At 58.3% G+C, this 16,915-nt stretch overlaps 2 protein-coding genes across 5 annotated transcripts; one reads left to right on the top strand and one right to left on the bottom strand.

Moving 5' to 3' along the window:
* Positions 1-2: 2 nt before the first annotated feature.
* PRSS53 (serine protease 53) lies at positions 3-7,407 on the top strand. Of its 2 annotated transcripts, none has more exons than XM_007990525.3 (11): positions 3-1,981; positions 2,893-2,913; positions 3,020-3,182; positions 3,956-4,221; positions 4,363-4,517; positions 4,671-4,890; positions 5,583-5,733; positions 5,819-6,063; positions 6,140-6,285; positions 6,506-6,722; positions 7,037-7,407. In XM_007990525.3, the coding sequence occupies exons 1-11, from the start codon at positions 1,924-1,926 to the stop codon at positions 7,054-7,056; spliced, it is 1,662 nt and encodes a 553-aa protein (XP_007988716.1). In that variant the 5' UTR covers positions 3-1,923; the 3' UTR covers positions 7,057-7,407. The 2 variants fall into 2 exon arrangements, with proteins under 2 accessions (XP_007988716.1, XP_007988713.1); XM_007990522.3 differs by having other exon boundaries at positions 6,506-6,788.
* ZNF646 (zinc finger protein 646) lies at positions 7,333-16,643 on the bottom strand. Of its 3 annotated transcripts, none has more exons than XM_037989614.2 (3): positions 16,097-16,643; positions 9,148-14,609; positions 7,333-7,896 (listed from the first exon to the last, which is right to left on the bottom strand). In XM_037989614.2, the coding sequence occupies exons 2-3, from the start codon at positions 14,528-14,530 to the stop codon at positions 7,775-7,777; spliced, it is 5,505 nt and encodes a 1,834-aa protein (XP_037845542.2). In that variant the 5' UTR covers positions 14,531-14,609; positions 16,097-16,643; the 3' UTR covers positions 7,333-7,774. The 3 variants fall into 3 exon arrangements, with proteins under 3 accessions (XP_037845542.2, XP_007988729.3, XP_037845544.2); XM_007990538.3 differs by having other exon boundaries at positions 16,138-16,643; XM_037989616.2 differs by having other exon boundaries at positions 16,227-16,643.
* Between the last annotated feature and the right edge of the window lie 272 nt (positions 16,644-16,915).

Raw genomic sequence — 16,915 nt, 5'->3', positions numbered from 1 at the left:
AGGGTGGTTATGCGTAGTCTCATCTCCAGCATGTGGAGTCAGCAAGGCCTGGCGTGCCATCGGCCCCCACCCCCAGGAAACAGGCTGGCAGCTCGCTCCTGCTGCCCACAGGAGCCAGGCCTCCTCTCCTGGGAAGGCTGAGCACACACCTGCAAGGGCAGGCTGCCCTTCTCGTTCTGTAAATGCTTGCTGGGAAGTTTTTCCTTGAGTTTAACTTTAACCCCTCCAGTTGCCTTATTGACCATCCCAAGCCAGTATTGGTAGCCCTGGAGGGCCAGGGCCAGGTTCTGAAGGTTTTTGTTTTGCCTATTATGCCCTGACCACTTACCTACATGCCAAGCACTGTTTAAGAACTTGGGTTGGCTGGGTGCAGTGGTGCACACCTGTAATCCCTGCACTTTGGGAGGCCAAGGCAGGAGGATCACTTGAGGTCGGGAGTTCCAGACCAGCCTGAGCAAAATAGTAAGACCCCTGCCTCTACCAAAAAAAAAAAAAAAAAAATTAGCCAGGCTTGGTGGTATGCACCTGTAGTCCCAACTAATCGGGAAGCTGGTAGGAAGATCGTTTGAGCCCAGAAGGTTGAGGCTGCAGTGAGCCATGATCACTGCACTCCAGCCTGAGCAACAGAGCAAGACCGTCTCAAAAGAAAAAAAAAAAAAACCAGCAACTTGTGTTAACATGTTAAACTCATTTAATCTTTACAGTGATGTATGAGGTGCATACTGTTATTACCCCTATCTTGATGATAGGGACAGAGAGGCTAAGTAGTGTGCCTGAGATCACACAGCTACTGCAAGAGGCTCTCAGGATTTGCATCCACCTGGTCCATCTGGCTCCAGCATCTATATGCTTTTTTTTTGTTGGTTTGTTTTTGAGACGGAGTTTTGCTCTTGTTGCCCAGGCTGGAGTGCAGTGGCACAATTTCGGCTCACCACAACCTCCGCCTCCCGGGTTCAAGCGATTCTCCTGCCTCAGCCTCCTGAGTAGCTGGGATTACAGGCACCCACCACCACGCCGGGCTAATTTTGTATTTTTGGTAGAGACAGGGTTTCTCCATGTTGGTCAGGCTGGTCTCGAACTCCCCACCTCAGGTGATCCGCCTGCCTTGGCCTCCCAAAGTGCTGGGATTACAGGCGTGAGCCACCATGCCTGGCCAGCATCTATATACTAAACCCTACCCGCAACTGCCTCTGTCTTGGGGTCAGGGTTCTTGAACGGTCTGGGCCAGCCTGAGTTAGGAGTGGGAAGAGGAAGAGGAGGCATGCGCCCAAGTGTTCTTCCCGCCTGACCGAGTTCTCCAGCGCCTGTGAGGAAGGTGGGCACTGCTGTCACCCTGTTTCCCAGGAAGCCAGCAGGCCCAGGGAGATACTGGGATTTGTCAAAGGCTCACAGCGAGCAAGCAGCAGTGGGTGCTGGCCCCTCGACACCCAGCCTGGCACACACTGTCTCTGAGCAGACCTGGGAGAGGGCATGTGAAACCCACCTGGCCATGGCTGGAAGAGAAGTGGGGGAGTGGAAATGAAAAGTGGGGACCAGGAGGAGCTGCCCATGTGCCCCTCCACAGTTCCAGGATGGCGCTTTCATGCTGGGAGTGAGCTTGCCCTGTGCCAGGCTGACATCGAGGCATTTTCCATTCAACAACTGTTTCTCAGACAAGGTGCAGGCAGGTTAGCTCTCCCAGACCACTCAAGTAGTAAGGAAATAGATTTAAACCCTGACAGTTTGGCTCCGCGGCTGAGGCCCAGAGAGGGGTAGTGACAATCCCAGGGTCACACAGCCACAGTCCCAGAGCTAGGAACTGCTGGCTAGGGCAAGCAGAGAGCTGACTCCTAGCCAACTGGGGGTGGAGCAGAGGTGGAGCCAGGGAGACCCAGGTGGCCTCTCTGAGAGCGGAGCACAGGCGGCAGAGTGGCCCGGGGCAGCATGAAGTGGAGCTGGGGCCCAGTGCTGCTCTTCGCGGGTGCCACGGTCCTCATGGAGGGTAAGCCGCCATGCGTGGGGGTATGGGGGTGGCCTGGTGGGGGCTCAGGGGCCATCTCTGCCCCAGCAGTCCCTGCTCCTTGGTGGGGGGACTGCCTGTGGGCGACAGTCCGCCAGTGGGGATGTAACTCCGTGGGACTCTGTGGGGCCATATATGTGGCCACCTGCGTCAACATGGATGAGATTTTCTCGGGCCAGCTGCAGTTTGCGTTGGCAGGGCCTGTGGTCTTTGTGTGTGTGGTGCTGCCTGTGTGTGTCCTACACCCGCCTCCCCCTCGACTTCCACAACAACCTCAGGCAAACTCGGGGCTCCTCTGGCCTCAGTTTCCCTTTCTTTTCCTCCATCCTCTGGGCAGCCTGGCTCAGCTGTCTCATGGGGGTGCCTGTGTGCCTGTGAGGGGTGGCGGGCAGGGGCCCTCTCTCTGGCGAGCTCTCAGGCAGTTTCTGGGAAGGTGGGGAAGACTGAGTCTCTAGACCAGGGTGAGGTAAGTCTCCATTTCTTGGGGCCCTCCCCCCTTGGAAATGACGCAGGCCTCTAATCCTTTTAGGCCTCTGCTGCTGAGAGGACAATTAAGCTAATGCTCTCCACACACAGAGGCCGCCTCCCTGACTCAGTGGCGGGGGCAGGAGTTGGGGGTTCTGAAGCCTGGAGGAGGGTTGGCCTACTCCCAAGCTGAACCTCCAGCCCCGGAGTGCTGAGCACAGCTGAAGGAGAATTAATTACTGAGTGTGAATGCTGAATAGGTTCCAATAAAAGCTGTCTCGACCTCATATAAATATTTTCATTCTGGGAAGGGCTGGTGAGGTAATCAGAGTCACAAGCAAGGACCCTGGGCCCGCCCCCCAGCCCATCCCCTCTCCTCCCCAAAGCTAGGCAGGCCTGGAGTCTCACCTGTGTCTCTCTCTTCCCAGGTCTTCAAGCCGCTCAGCGTGGTAAGGTCTGGGGATGCGGGGCCTGGGCCTTACTTGGGTCTGGGTTGGGACTGGGGTGAGGTCAGGACAGGGATCTGCTGTCATTGTGACCCAACCCTCTCCACAGCCTGTGGACAGCGTGGCCCCGGTCCCCCCAAGCCTCAGGAGGGCAACACAGTCCCCGGCGAGTGGCCTTGGCAGGCCAGTGTGAGGAGGCAGGGAGCCCACATCTGCAGCGGCTCCCTGGTGGCGGACACCTGGGTCCTCACCGCTGCCCACTGCTTTGAAAAGTAAGTCATGGCTGGGGTCAGGCAGGGTCTCTGGCTCTGGAGGATGGATGATTTGTCTCAAGCCCCACAAGGCTAGTCCCTACCTCTAGAGTAATAATAAAGTACCACTTACTGAGAATCTGCCATGTACTGGGTACATATTGTCAAGTGAATTGTAACAACCACCTTTCAACCTTAGGACTAGAGAACTGGCACAGGCATCCACACCGCCGAGCCTAATTGGGGGGCTATTTCACCCCCTGGGATGGGAACAGCCCCATTAGGGCTGAGAGGCACAGGCACTTTGGAACTCTACAGGCTTGGAGTTTAGGTAGAAGATTTACAAATGAGAAAACAGGTTGCAAGGGAATGACCTTGCTTAAAGTCACAGACGGAGGCCGGGCACAGTAGCTCACGCCTATAATCCCAGCACTTTGGGAGGCCAAGGAGGGAGGATCGCTTGAGCCCAAGAGTTCAAGACTAGCCTGGGCAACATAGCAAGACTATGTCTCTACAAAAAATATAAAACTAGCCAGGCATGGTGGTGCACACCTGTAGTCCCAGCTACTCACGAGGCTGAGGTGGGAGGATCGCTTGAGCCTGGGAGGTCAAAGTTTGCAGTGAGTCGTGGTCATGCCACTGCACTGCAGCCTGGGCAACAGGACGAGACCCTACCTCAAAAAGAAAAAGCCGTGGAGTGCTCTCTGCTATCTTCCACCTACCTGTGGGATCTCCCATGGTGTCACTGTCTCCCCTTGTACTCAGCAGCCTGGACCTTGTCCTTCCCCTTCCAGGGCAGCAGCGATAGAACTGAACTCCTGGTCAGTGGTCCTGGGTTCTCTGCAGCGTGAGGGACTCAGCCCTGGGGCCGAAGAGGTGGGGGTGGCTGCCCTGCAGTTGCCCAGGGCCTATAACCACTATAGCCAGGGCTCAGACCTGGCCCTGCTGCAGCTCACCCACCCCGTGACCCACACACCCCTCTGCCTGCCCCAGCCTGCCCATCGCTTCCCCTTTGGAGCCTCCTGCTGGGCCACTGGCTGGGATCAGGACACCGGTGATGGTAAGTGCCAGCCCAGACTGAAGCTCGGAGAGGCACTCTGCTTGCCCAATGTCACCGTCTCAGCTCCCAACTGTCCTGGCTTCCAGTCTCCCTTGCTTCTCAGATCCCAGACTCCAGCCCCAGCCTTGTCTCTTTCATTAGCTCCTGAGACCCTACGGAATCTGCGCCTGCGTCTCATCAGTCGCCCCACATGTAACTGCATCTACAACCAGCTGCACCAGCGACACCTATCCAACCCGGCCCGGCCTGGGATGCTATGTGGGGGCCCCCAGCCTGGGGTGCAGGGGCCCTGTCAGGTCTGATGGGGAGGAGAGAAGGAGCAGAAGGGGAGAGGCCTAGCCCTGGGCTGGGGGTTGGACTCACAGGACTGGGGGAAAGGGCTACAATCAGAGGGTATCTGCCATAGCTGGGCTCAGGCATCTGTCCTTGACTTTGTTGCCTGGCTCCAGGGAGATTCCGGGGGCCCTGTGCTGTGCCTCGAGCCCGATGGACACTGGGTTCAGGCTGGCATCATCAGCTTTGCATCAAGCTGTGCCCAGGAGGACGCTCCTGTGCTGCTGACCAACATAGCTGCTCACAGTTCCTGGTTGCAGGCTCGAGTTCAGGGGGCGGCTTTCCTGGCCCAGAGCCCAGAGACCCCAGAGATGAGTGATGAGGACAGCTGTGTAGGTATGAGCGGGGCATGCTGGCAGTGGGTAGAAGCCACTGTGAAGCAAACCTCAGTTAGGACTAGAGAACTGGCACAGGCATCCACACCGCCGAGCCTAATTAGGGGGCTCTTTCACCCCCTGGGATGGGAACAGCCCCATTAGGGCTGAGAGGCACAGGCACTTTGGAACTCTACAGGTTTGGAGTTTAGGTGAGAAGAGGAATCTCTGAGACCTGACTTGGGTTTCTGGGGAAGTGGCAAGCTTCCAGCAGGGACCCAGCGAGCCTGCACAGGGTAGGGCTCCCAGTCAGAATTCCGGCATTAAGTGACTGGCATGCAAATTGAATGCAAAATAATTCCTGGGACGGATATTATGTCTTGATGGTAAGAGATGCACTAATGAGCCAGGAATATGGGAGGCAGGCCCAGCCTGGAGGGTGCAGACGGGTGGGGCGGGGGAGTGACGAGTAGGGGCATTCCCACGAGGCTGGGACTGGGGTCCCATCAGACCGACAGGGCTAAAAGCTCAGGCCCTAGCTTGTGAATCCCAAGTCTGCCACTTGCCAGTAGTTACAGAACGAGGAAGTCATTTAACCTCTCTGGAACTTTGGTTACCTTCAGTAATGAGGGGAACAAAATTCGATTTCAAAAGATATTGTGAGAATTTGATGAGAAGCGGGAAACACTTAGCGGAGGCACTCATCTGTTTCAGCCTGTGGATCCTTGAGGACAGCAGGTCCCCAGGCAGGAGCACCCTCCCCATGGCCCTGGGATGCCAGACTGATGCACCAGGGGCAGCTGGCCTGTGGCGGAGCCCTGGTGTCAGAGGAGGCGGTGCTGACTGCTGCCCACTGCTTCATCGGGTGAGTCTTGGATCCCTCTCCACCGTGCCCCCTGCCCCTGCCGGCAGCCCTGTCACCTGGTGCCGTCCACACTGCCTCTGCATAGGCGCCAGGCCCCAGAGGAATGGAGCGTAGGGCTGGGGACCAGACCGGAGGAGTGGGGCCTGAAGCAGCTCATCCTGCATGGGGCCTACACCCACCCCGAGGGGGGCTACGACGTGGCCCTCCTGCTGCTGGCCCAGCCTGTGACACTGGGCGCCAGCCTGCGGCCCCTCTGCCTGCCCTATGCTGACCACCACCTGCCTGACGGGGAGCGCGGCTGGGTCCTGGGACGGGCCCGCCCAGGAGCAGGTAGGTGGGCATGGGGCCAGGGCCACTGTCCATCCAGCCTGCAGGCCGGAGCAGCCAGCTTTCCCTTGCTCTACAGGCATCAGCTCCCCCCAGACAGTGCCTGTGACCCTCCTGGGGCCTAGGGCCTGCAGCCGGCTGCATACAGCTCCTGGGGCTGACGGCAGCACTATTCTGCCGGGGATGGTGTGTACCAGTGCTGTGGGTGAGCTGCCCAGCTGTGAGGTGAGCCCCAGGCCCCCACATCTTACCTAATAGGCCCCTGGCATCCCCTCACCCAATAGCTCAAGAACGGACCTTCCAGGCTTGGCCTCTGGACCCACCTCCCACCTGAAACTGGGCCTTTTTGCCAGTTAGCTCCCAAACAGCCAGAGCCTCTCTAGCCCACTCTGCCATCCTGCACAGCTGCCTGTAAAGTCACCCAGTGTCACCTGACCCCTGACAGGGCCTGTCTGGGGCACCACTGGTGCATGAGGTGAGGGGCACGTGGTTCCTGGCCGGGCTGCACAGCTTCGGAGATGCTTGCCAAGGCCCCGCCAGGCCGGCGGTCTTCACCGCGCTCCCTGCCTATGAGGACTGGGTCAGCAGTTTGGACTGGCAAGTCTACTTCGCCGAGGAGCCAGAGCCCGAGGCCGAGCCTGGAAGCTGCCTGGCCAACATGAGTATGTGGCCCTGGGACCTCCTGCCAAACCCTGCCTCTCCAGGACCCTTCTCTCTCCAGTGAGGGGGTGCGTCATTCTAACCCACTCCAGCTGCCCTGGGTAGTGTGGAGCAATAGGCAGACCCATTTGATTCAGATTCTGGTTCTTTGTCATCGCGTCACTTGGAGCAGGCTGCTCGATCGCTTTGAGCCTCAGTATTCTCATCTGTCATGGCAGCCAAGACAGACCCTGTTCCTTTGAGGAATGGGAGAGAGGGAGGGAGGGACCAAAGCCATGAGGGTGAGGACAGCTCCACACTCCTTCCTTCCTCACAGGCCAACCAGCCAGCTGCTGACAGGGGACCTGGCCGTTCTCAGGACAAGAGAATGCAGACAGGCAAACAGCATTACTGCCCCTGCCCTCCCACCTTGCCATGTGTGATTCCAGGCACCAGGGCAGGCCCAGGAGCCCAGCAGCTGTGGGAAGGAACCTGCCTGGGGCCACAGGTGCCCACTCCCCACCCTGCAGGACAGCGGTGTCTGTGGACACTCCCACGCCCAGCTCTGCTCCCACACAGGCGTCCCAGCTTTCCTCCTCCTTTACCCTTTCAGATACAATCACATCAGCCATGTGTTTTGAAAATTTCTTTTTTGGGGGGGCAGCAGTTTTCCTTTTTTTAAACTTAAATAAATTGTTACAAAATAGACTTTAGAAAATAAGTTACAAATTGTAGCAAAAGGCTCCCTTCCACAGGCAACTTTCCCACCTGTGGGGCTCTGCATCCAACTCTCCCTGGTGTTACAATCTGGCTGCTGAGGGTGGCACGGCATCTCGGCAGAGGCTGGCACTGGGAAGAGCACGGTGACGAGGCTGGTGGAAGGAGGTCCTTCAAGGACAGGGACACGAGGAACACCCCACCCCCTCCTTGGGAAAGAAGCCAGATCTGGGTCCTCTTCACAAGGGGAGAGGAGAAGATATGGGGATGCCTGAACTACTCCTGAGAAAACGTGGAGATCAAGCCCCTCCCTGCACGCGCTCCCTCCCCCAGATTCTAATCTTTGGAGACTTGAAGTTCAGAGGGAGAAGCTGAGGTCTGCAGGCCACTGGGGTGAAGGATCCAGGAGTGGGGTCGTGGGGGTGGGTGGAGGGGGCAATGACAAGTCCCCTCTGCCCGTCGCTGGTGCCACTGGGGCTCCTGGGGAGAGAGAGAGGAGGTCACCGACTGAGGGGCAGACCCCACACAGCCCTGCAGGCCATTCCCCCGCCCCTGGCCCCAGAGGCCCAGATGAGAACAGGAATTCTAGGCCTCCTAATTATTTTCCCAGCCCTTGCAAACTGGCTCCTCGATCATATCCCTTGAGGTCATGAGAAATCTTCTATCCTTAAAGCCATTCCTTCAGCTCTCAGGTGACTCCCACCCGCCCTCTGCTCTGACAAGACCCATCAAGGGCCCACCATCTCAGGGCCACCCACCCTCGAGGGCCACTAGATGGAATGGGCCCACCTCTACTAGAGGAGGTGGAGAGGCCAGCCCAGGTCCTGCTGAGGGAACCGGCCGCCCCACTCCCCGGCAGCCACAGCCTCCAGCAGTGCTGGGTGGAGGCGATTGCCCACAGAGATGCCCTCTGATCAGGGATGTGACACGGGCTAATGACTGTTGTTGCTGCAACTGGATCTGGACTTCAAGGAAACAATTATCTGTGACTCAGTCCTCCAGTTAAAGGTGTGCAGAGGGTGGCGGGGTGTGCAGGTGGAAAGAGTGGTTTGGCTGGATCCTAAAAAGGCCGTTGGCAGCAGAGGGAGAAGGGGCTGAATTAAGTTTAGAGAAGAGACGGGAGCAACACTGACAGGGAAGGACCAGAGGTCTAGTTCACAAGGAGAGGGGCAGCAGAGACAAGGCGCAGGGAAAGAGGGACAGGGAGTAGGGTGCCAACCAGTGACCCGGTTTCCATGGCCAAGTCAGCAGGCGAGCTGTGGAGCCCATGCCCCATCCCTTGTTCCCTGGCACCCAGCCTGCTCTAAGGAAGAATGGAACCTAGACCAAACCAATGGCGCCCTCTATTCCTCTGGAAGTCATTATATTACTGGCTGACTCAGGAGGGTTTCCAGACACAGCAGCCAGGGGGTACCCAGCGACCTTCCCCCGAACAGAAAGACCATTCCACTCTGGCTACAGTGTAATGGAGGAGCCCAGGCAGCAGCCTCAGCCTGACCATGCCCCCACCTTGACCACGCCCCCACGTGCTGCCCAACCCACCCTGCTATTTGCTATACCTGACCTGGGGGTGCTCAGCTAGTTTTCTCACCCCATAGCCAAGCCCCCACCCACCTCTTAAAATCCCCGGGACTCTCTCCTCTCACTCCTTGCTCCCCCACCCACTTTGGGGCTGGGCTTCACCCTCCCCCGTGTGCCCACCTCCTCCTGGGACCCTTCATGCCCCCGTACCAGAGTTGGCCACTGTCCACTCCTCCTGGTGCTGCTGCTGGTGCTGCACAAAGCTGATTCGGCGGCGGAAGTGGCGGGGACAATGGGGACAGGTGAAAGGCCCCTCCCGGGGTGCGTGGACCCGCCCGTGACCCTCCAGCCGGGCAGCTGTTCGGAAGGCCTTGCCACAGATGCTGCAGCAGTGGCGCTTGGGGTCCGTGTGGATCCTGCTGTGGTTCTTAAGAGACAGCAGGTTAGGGAGAAGTTTGGGACAGAGGGAGCAGGGGTACAACCCTGTGGTGTGGGCCTTCTGGTGGTTCAGCAGGCTGCCGGCGTGGCGGTAGGAGCGCCCGCACTGGGCGCAGCGGAAGGGCCGCTCCTTGTCCTCAGCTGCCATGGACGTCACCACTTGTCCTCCCCTGGCTCTCTCCACACTCTCTCCTGGGCTTCCGGGGGTTTCTGATGGGGCCTCCCGGGCTTTCCCTTGACCAGGGAGAACCACCTCATCCTCCCCAGTTCTGGCTTTGGGATCTCTGGCCTCCTCCATCTGGGCTGGCACCTGGCTGTGGCCCAGGGCATGAGCCTGCAGGTGGCTGGCCAGTTCCTGGTGGGACTCAAAGGCCTTGCCACAGTCAGGACAGGTAAAGGTCTGGGCATCTATGTGGTTGTGGCTGTGGCTCTTTGTGGCCACAGGATTCAAGAACTCCTTGGAGCAGAGCAGGCAATAGTGTCGGTCTGTCTTGTGGGTGTTGTGGTTCAAGAGGCTGCCCGATTGGCAGTAAGTCTTGCCGCACTGGCTGCAAGAGGAGTGGCTCCCTGGCTGCAGCTGAGAGCTATTGTCTCTGTTGTCCCAGCTATCCATGTGACTCAGAGTAGGTCCATTGAGCTGGCAGTCACCAGCATGGCAAGGACTCCTGTGGACACTGTCCTCTGGCTCCTCTGACCTGGTCAGGAACTGAGGAACCCAGCCTCTGCTGTGATTCCCCAGTCCCCCACCTACTGGCCACCCACCTGCCTTCCCTGCATCCCAGGACAGTGGCTCTGGGGCTTCTGAGCTTGCTGCCCTGATGGGGCTCTGACTGCGCTCCCCTGGTCTCGGGACTCCATCCTCCAGCTGGGGTACTGGCTCAGCACCACCCAATTGGGCCTCTAGTCCCTGGCTACCAGCCAGGTTCGCCTCACTGGCTGCTGTGACATCCAGGCCTCCCTGGCCATTGGCTGGCTCCCTTTCTGTCTCCTCCTCATGCTCCCGCAGGTGCCGTTCCAGAGATCCCCGGCCAGGGAAGCCGCGGCCACAGAGGGCACAACGCACAGCTGAGCGCCTGGACCGTCCAGCCCGTCGCCGCCGATTCTCCGAGTGCAGCCTCTGGTGGTCCTTCAGGGCCATGCGGTTGGAATAGGTCTTGGGGCAGGTGGGGCAGCTGTACTGGCCCGTCTCGTGGCTGCGCCGGTGGTTCAGGAGGCTGCCAGCATGGCGATAGGTCCGCCCGCACTGCCCACAGCGGAAGGGCCGATCTTCCCGAGTCGGCTTTCGGGTGCCCCCACCCCCACGTCGCTCCATGTGGACCCGCTGGTGGCTGGCCAGCTGTTTCCGCAGGCGGAAGGCCTTCCCACACTCACTGCAGCGGAAACGTCGGGGATCTGCATGGATGCGCCGGTGGTTCTTGAGGGACATGAGGTTTGAGAAGCCCTTGGAGCAGGCCTGACAGCCGAAGTGGCCGGTCTGGTGGCTCTGCCGGTGGTTGATGAGGCTGCCGGCATGCTTGTAGGATCGGCCACACACCTCACAGCTGAAGGGCCGCTCAGAGCTGGCTTCAGTCTGGCAGCCCTTCTCGGCAGTCTCCAGCCTGGGCTCTATCTCCTCCCCTTTCACAGTGGTCTCCTCCCACACCTCTTCTTTCACCCCGGCCACTTCCTCCAGGGGCTCCACTTTAAGTTTTTCCTGGAGCTTCTCGACTTCTGCCTGCCCCAGTCCCTCCTCTGCCATGTGCTGGGGCTTGCTGCTGCCTCCTTCTGGGGTGGACCCAACCTGCAGCTCACTGCTACCTCCTGCCTCTGGGATGGGCCCAACCTGGGGCTCAGAGCCTTTGCAGCGAGGGTGGTTCCGCAGATGATTACGGTAGGCAGCCAGGTTGGGGTAGCAGCGGGAGCAGACAGGGCAGAGAAAGTCTCCAGTCTGGTGGATCTTTCGGTGGTTCACCAGGCTGCCCCCATGGCGATAGGTCTTGCCACACTGGTTGCAGCGGAAGGGGCGGGGTTGAGCCTCCAGCAAACTTTCCCCACCCTGCATGCAGAGGCCGTCTCCCAAGGGGGTGCCTGCTCCCTCTTGAGACTTGGCATCTCCACCCTCTCCAGAGACAGAAGTCACTATGTCCTCCAAGACACTGCCCACAACCATCTCCGTGGCATCACCTGCCACTCCCAAGGGGCTGGGAGCCTTGTCTGCAGCAGTCCCAGAACTTTGACTTTGGTGGTGGCGCTCCAGGCTCCCCAGGTCATCGTAGGTCTGCCCGCAGCAGCCACAGATGTGCCCATACCCTGCACTGTCCAGTGCTTCCACCTCCCGCTGCAGCTGATTCAGCAGCTCTGCTTCCGAGAGCTGCAGTGGCGGGCTGCGTGCAGGGGCTGCCTCTGCCGCTCCTTCCTCTTCCCCCTCCTCCTCTGAGCCCTCAGTCATGCCAGAGGAGCTGTGGGCCTGGCGCCGGTGAAGCCTGTAGCCAGCCCGCCCAGGGAAGATCATGCCGCAGAGGCAGCAGAGGAAAGGCTGTGCTGAGGTCGCCTCCCCGGGCCTATGGTTCTGGAAGTGGCTGCGGAGGGCAGGCAGAGTGTCAAACTCCTTCGGGCAGAGGGAGCACTGATAGATGCCTGGTGGGTGGCAGGGCCTGTGGCTCAGCAGGCCAGTGGCATGGGGGAAAGAATGCCCACAGTCAGAGCATGTGTGAGTGGCCCCAGCCTGCCAGCCAGTGACAGTGTTGGCAGAGTGGGAAGAGGAGTTGGGTTGGCCAGTGGCTGGCTTCTGGTCTTCATCCACGCCAGTGAGGCCATCGCAGAAGCGAGTCCCACCACCTTCCTCACCTCCTGGGATGTCCAAATTGTCAAGTAAACTGGCATCCTTCCTTTCCAGTCCTTCCCCAGTGCCTCCACTCTCTTTATCACCCTGGAAATGGGTCTCATCCCTCTCAAGCCCACATTTGTCCCCTTCAGATTCAGCCTGCAAACAGCCCCCATCACTTTCCAGGTTGCCTTCCGCCCCATGAGGACTTTCCCCTGAAGGGTCTTGGGGAGAGTCCAGGCCTTCATTGTCTTCTAGCTCCCGGGTCCAGCTCCCTGCTGCCAGGAGTTTGGCTTCTCCCCCACCACTGGCACCACCAGCCCGCTTCCGATGCCGCCTGCTCCGCCGCCGACTGTGCCGGCGCAAGTGGTTCTTCATGGCAGCCATGGTGTGGAAGTGCTTGGCACAGGCCCCACAACTGAAGTCTCCTGTCTGGTGGGTCTGCCTGTGGTTGATAAGGCTGCCGGAGTGGCGATAGCTCTTTCCACAGTCTCGGCAGGCGAAGGCCCGAGGAGGTGACACTGTGGTCTCTGTCCTGCTATTTTCCTTTTCCCCTGCCCCATGAGTCAGGCCATGATGTTCAAGGCTCTCAGGGTCTTCAAAGAACAGCCCACAGATGCTACAGGTATGTGCTGCTGTCCTGTCTGCTGCTGGCGTGATGTCTGTGGCCTCTTCTTCATGTTTGCACACGTGGTCCTGATCTGTGTGCAGGGCTGCCTCTGCCTCTACTGGGTCAGGCGGGAGTTCCACCTTGAGGTGGCTGGGGGCACCCTCGGCCCCGATGTCTGCACTTCGGCGAGCAGCCTTGCAATGTACCCGCACGTGGTTGCGCAGGGCCATGAGATTGGGGTACTTGCGGGGACACAGTGAGCACTGGTACTCTCCAGTCCGATGGCTGTGGCGATGGTTCACCAGGCTCCCCCGGTGGCGGTAAGCACGACCACACTCACTGCACTTATAGGGCCGATGGTCCAGGGTGGTGGTGGGGTCCTCTTCCTCTTTGTGGGTGGTCTCAGTCAGCAGCAGGCGAGCTGGTGGCACTGATGGCTGCCCATTTTCCCCAACTCCTTGCCTGGGCCTGTGATGAGCCCGCACATGGTTTTTGAGAGCAGCCGCATTGAACAGCTGCTTAGAACAGAGTGAGCAGGGGTAGACACCTGTCTGGTGGCTCTTTCGATGGTTGATGAGGCTCCCAGCATGGCGGTAAGTACGGCCACAGTCCCCACAGCGGAAAGGCCGGTATTCCTCCAGGCCACTGTCCTCCAGCTCCCCAGAGGTGCTAAGCTCTGCAGAGCCATTCAGCATCTGTGCACTGGGGAGCTGGTCCCGGTTGCTCTCGTCTGTGTGCCCATTGGTGGTGGGCATCCCTTTCTCCTCCCAGGGTGGCTCCTGCCTTTCACCCTCATGGGACTGCTGGTGTTCCAGCAACTCCCGGGGGAGCCGGAAGGCACGGGGGCAGTGGGGACAGTGGTAAGGCCGATACTGAGCATGCAGTCGAGAGTGGTTCTTCAGAGCCATGAGGTTAGAGAACTCCTTGAAGCAGATGGCACAGGGGTAGATGCCCAGCGTGTGGCTCTGGCGGTGGTTAGTGAGGCTCCCAGCGTGCTTGTAGGTCTTGCCACACTGACTACATTTGTACCGCCGCTCCTCCTCGGCAGGAGGGGACTGGGTGGGCTCCTGGCCCGCTGTGAAGTTCACTACTGATTCAGCCAGATACTGTTCCAAGTTGCTAAGAAGGCTGCTGGCTGGGGTGGGAAGAGGAGGGGCTCTGGCAGAGTTGGTGGAGGGTCCCCAGCCGTCTGCAGCATCCTCAGAACCTGGTTGGCTTGCCAAGCCTTCTCTTTGTCTGGTGGGCAGATCTTCCCATGTACCCGAAGCTGCCCTGGAGTCCGGTACAGATTCACAGTCAGGTGTCTCTTCCGTATGTTTTGTCTGGTTTTCCCAGCCTTCACCAGAGCTAAGCCTTTGGCCCCAGGAGTCAGTGGACACCGTCTCACCCTGGAGGCGTGGAGTGGCTTCCTTGGGGCGTGGGGGCCTGTGCCTGCGGCGGCCCTCAGGAGCATGAGTCCTCATGTGGCTCTTGAGAGCCATGGGATTGGAGAAGTCCTTTCCACAGGTGGTACAGGGGAAAAGGCCAGTCTCGTGGGTCCGACGATGGTTGACCAGGCTCCCGGGGTGACGGTAGCCCCGCCCACACTGCTGACAACGGTAGGGCCGAGGGATGCTGTCAGCCTCCTCACTGTCCTTGTTGGGAGATGGATGGAGCAGTTCTCGGTGCCGAGACAGCTCTGGGAGGCTGGGAAAGTGGCGCTGACAGTCAGAACAGCTGAGTGAGGGGGGTGCGTCCTCCATGGGGCAACGTAGCGGAAACCTGGAGGTTCAGAAGGAGCAGACACGTGGCAGCACCTTCCTCTGGCGGAGGGGCCGAGGCCTAGGAAGAGGGGGCAGTGGTTAAAAGGAAGGCCTGAATTAACTTCGCCTCTTGGCTATACGAGCAACAAGTTCATCTGAGGTCACTGAGAGTTTCCCCAAGCATCTGCGCCCAGGGACCTGCTTTCTACTAGATCTAATCTGCAGGCACCATCATTTAAGGCCTCCCTGTGCACAAGCTCCCCAAATATAGGAGCTCCCCTAGGCTTAAGTCATTCCTACAGGTATAGCTAAGGAAATTAAAGTCGAGAGAGATGCAACCTACTTCTGATCACAGACCTGTTATCATGTTCTTCAGACCAGACTCAAAAGGCATTACTGTCCTTTAAGGACAGTAGGACTCTGCTCCCTACAATCCTGAAACAAAAATTTTCTGTGACATCTTAAAAGGACACCAGAACCTTTTCTAGGCCTTTCAATAAGAGAAGTCCAAACCTTCCTCCTTCATCTCTCAGCTAAACAGAGTAGCTAAGAAGCACTGAAAAAGCAGCTGTTTCCTCCAGCTAATAGCTGAGGACCTGAGAGGACAGGTTAGAGGCCTCCTTCAGGGAAAGGGCTGGCTTGTTACCCTGCTTCCCTGAGTACTTTCAGTGTCACGAGGTCTCTTTTCCTTGTGACAAGAGAGTTAAGAGAGTTAAGACTCTCTTAACTGGGCCAGGCGTGGTGGCTCATGCCTGTAATCCCAGCACTTTGGGAGGGTGAGGCTGGCAGATCACCTGAGTTCAGGAGTTCAAGACCAGCCTGGCCAACATGGTGAAACCCTGTCTCTACTAAAAATACAAAAGTTAGCCGGGCATGGTGGCAGGTGCCTGTAATTCTAGCTACTCGGGAGGTTGAAGCTGAAGAACTGCTTGAACTTGCGAGGTGGAGGTTGCAGTGAGCTGAGATCCCACCACGGCACTCTAGCCTGGGTGACAAAGCGAGACGCCATCTCAAAAAACAAACAAACAAAAACCCCAAAAGACTCTCTTAGCGACTTCCTTTATCTACTTCCCTTGAACCCAAACTATCTTCCATCTTGTGAATAACATCAATATCAGGTTGTAATGTCACTTCATCGCCTACCTTTTCTCTCCCATGCCTCCTGATCTTACCCTCACCAGCCCTTCTCATTTTTTTCTTCTGCCTCCTCTCTTAATACTGATGATGACAGCAACTCATGAAGAGTATTATATTACCATGTGCCAGGCACTGTGCTAACTATATTCATTGTGTCACTCAATCTTCAGAACACACGGCAATGCCTGTTATCCTAGTTCACGTAAAAGTAAACCCACTAACTGAGGCGGTCTTCATCCCAAAGCCCTTGCTCGCTCATGCCTCGTACATCCTCTCGTCCTTCTCCAACTCTTCTTCCCATGGGACCCCCAATACAACTGTCTCCCACCGTAAACGCCTTCACTGAACCTGCCCCCGGAATTCTCACCTCACAAAGCCCCTTTGATCAAAAGTCCCCTCCCCTAGTCAACCACCAATGAGTCCTCTGACCTCACTCATCTCCTCTGCCAATTTCCTTTCAGGACGCCTACCTCGCACCGGCGGCCCCCTCTCCTTCCCGCCGCGGGCGCGTCAGTTGGGGACCGCGAACGGGAGCGCGCCTGCGCACTGGGACCCTTACCCTAACTGCAGCCGCGCGCCCCAAGGGGTGGCTGTCGGGGGGCTCTCGCGCTCCCACACACGCACACTCAGCCAGGGTTCCCAGGAGGTGGGAGGGGAGGGAAAGAGGGAAAGGAGAAGGGGGTAAAAGGAAGGAGGTAGAGAAAAGAGGGCGCAGCTGGCATGAGCCAGGAGTCTACCCCCAGCTCTGCGGACACTTCCTATTGTTACTAGGAAACAGGAAGTGTCCTTAGGTGCAAAAGCTTCCCCGCGAAACTTCCGCTTCGGGAGTCCTGCCTGTCCCGCCTCCAAGCCTCCGTTTTACGCAGACACACTTCCGGCGCTAGGTTCTGGCTCTGCACCACTGACTCCGCCCACGGAGGTCACAACGAGGCGTCTTTGAGCGCTACGCTAGCCACACTTCCGGCAAGAGCAGCTAGAATCGTTCCGGTGCATATTGAATAGGCGCAGAAGAGAGAGAAAAAGATTCTGCAACCCTGGCCACAGTACTTTGGTGACACTTTTCGTGGGGCTCCCTGGAAGACTTTTCCTAAGGCAGATGGAGAAAACTTCGTGAAATCCACTCGTTGCCATTAAAGGAAATGTTGTGGAATATAAGCGGACTTAGGTTCTGCAGAGCTTGAGCATGGCCTTTTTGTCCTCCCACCTTCTGGTTCTTGAAGACATTGCCGGTGACCTGGCCCCAGACTA

The sequence above is a fragment of the Chlorocebus sabaeus genome, chromosome 5 (genome assembly GCF_047675955.1).
Source record: "Chlorocebus sabaeus isolate Y175 chromosome 5, mChlSab1.0.hap1, whole genome shotgun sequence".
NCBI lineage: Eukaryota > Metazoa > Chordata > Mammalia > Primates > Cercopithecidae > Chlorocebus > Chlorocebus sabaeus.
The sequence above is the reverse complement of the archived record's forward strand: the minus strand, read 5'-3'. Positions and strand labels throughout refer to the sequence as shown.

Coding starts and splice junctions, on each gene's coding strand:
- PRSS53 (XM_007990522.3), top strand. CDS start 1,924: ATGAAGTGGAGCTGGGGCCCAGTGCTGCTCTTCGCGGGTGCCACGGTC. Junction 3,183..3,955: donor GCTGCCCACTGCTTTGAAAA/GTAAGTCATGGC, acceptor TTCCCCTTCCAG/GGCAGCAGCGATAGAACTGA. Junction 5,734..5,818: donor GCTGCCCACTGCTTCATCGG/GTGAGTCTTGGA, acceptor GCCTCTGCATAG/GCGCCAGGCCCCAGAGGAAT.
- ZNF646 (XM_037989614.2), bottom strand. CDS start 14,530: ATGGAGGACGCACCCCCCTCACTCAGCTGTTCTGACTGTCAGCGCCAC. Junction 7,897..9,147: donor GTGGACAGTGGCCAACTCTG/GTACGGGGGCAT, acceptor CTCTCTCCCCAG/GAGCCCCAGTGGCACCAGCG.